The 1,241-nt window shown below is 56.1% G+C and overlaps 1 protein-coding gene across 1 annotated transcript in view; it reads right to left on the bottom strand.

The window, feature by feature from the left end:
* KCNV2 (potassium voltage-gated channel modifier subfamily V member 2) overlaps window positions 1-1,241 on the bottom strand; it is a 17,028-nt gene that overhangs the window by 14,952 nt on the left and 835 nt on the right. Inside the window, exon 2 of the mRNA XM_007464198.1 lies at window positions 577-1,241. This exon is cut by the window's right edge and continues 25 nt beyond it. Within this exon, the coding sequence (XP_007464260.1) occupies window positions 577-1,241 (665 nt within the window). The remainder of the gene's footprint in view (window positions 1-576) is intronic.

The following is a 1,241-nucleotide window of genomic DNA, read 5'->3' as shown; positions in this document are numbered from 1 at the left end:
ACGCTCTTCAGCCAAATCTCATTTCCTCCCCTGCATACATGGACGGCTTCCTTCAAAATTTGCAGGAAAATTTTCCTCTTAAAAAAATAGTGATCCTAACCACCTCACATGGTTGTGATGCTGAAATAAGATATGCTTCATAAACCACTTAGGACAATAGGTGTTCAATAAGGGACAAATAACAAGAATGATGATGATGAATCTTCCCACGAACGTGAACAATGATTATTCCTTAAAATCAGCCTCTCAGGGGTATTAAGACTAAATCTAGATTTGGAGATAACTAGGACCACACCAAATTTCTTGGACTATGTCTTTCTTACTGGGCCATGTCTTTCCAACCCTGTAGCACCCACCCGCTTTTTTGTTTTGTTTTTTTGTTTTTCCTGTTTTGTTGTTTTTGTCTTTTGTTTAAGCTGGGGACATCGAAGGAATGGAGAAAGCAATGGCCGTTAAACAAGGCAGGGCAAAGATGAGGGAACAAAGCAAGGCAGGTGGCATGACCCAGGAAGGGGAGAAGCAGCGTCTGTCGGGCTGGGGAAGTGGGTGGGAAAGCCCACGGGCCGTGGTGCTCACCGCGGCCCACCACCAGGCGTGGGGGATGCTGGTGAAGTTGGTTCCACGCACGTCGTGCTCCACGGAGTAGACGGCCGCAGAGAAGGTGAAGATGCCCATGGTGATGAAGAGCAGCAGGCAGCCCACCTGCTGGTAGCACTGGCGCAGCGTGAAGCCGAAGGCGCGCAGGCCGGTGGAGTGACGCGCCAGCTTGAGGATGCGGAAGATGCGCAGGAGGCGCATGACACGCAGCACCTGACCCACCTGGCCCACGCGGCCCATGGTCTCGTGGTCGTGCTCGTGCGGCGAGTCCTTGCCACGCACCTGGTCCTCGCTCGTGAAGCACTCGAGCAGCAGCTGCAGGTAGAGTGGCAGGATGGCCACCAGGTCCACCAGGTTGAGGGCGCTCTGCGCGAAGCGCCGCAGGTCGGGTGTGGAGGCCAGGCGCAGCAGAAACTCGAGCGTGAAGAAAGCCATGCAGAGCATTTCCACGTGCTCCAGAAAGGGCCGTGGGTTGCCACTGCCCGCACCCTGCCCCGCCTGCTGCTGCATCTCCTCCACCGTGTTGAGCGCCAGCGCCACGACGGAGATGAGCACGAAGAGGCTGGAGGCCACCCCGATGGCCTTGGCGGCCACCGACGAGAAGGGCTTCTCCATGAGGTTCCAGAGGCGGCGCCTCTGCGGCC

Source organism: Lipotes vexillifer, unplaced genomic scaffold (genome assembly GCF_000442215.2).
Source record: "Lipotes vexillifer unplaced genomic scaffold, Lipotes_vexillifer_v1.1 scaffold1544, whole genome shotgun sequence".
In the NCBI taxonomy this organism is placed as follows: Eukaryota; Metazoa; Chordata; class Mammalia; order Artiodactyla; family Lipotidae; genus Lipotes; species Lipotes vexillifer.
The sequence above is the reverse complement of the archived record's forward strand: the minus strand, read 5'-3'. Positions and strand labels throughout refer to the sequence as shown.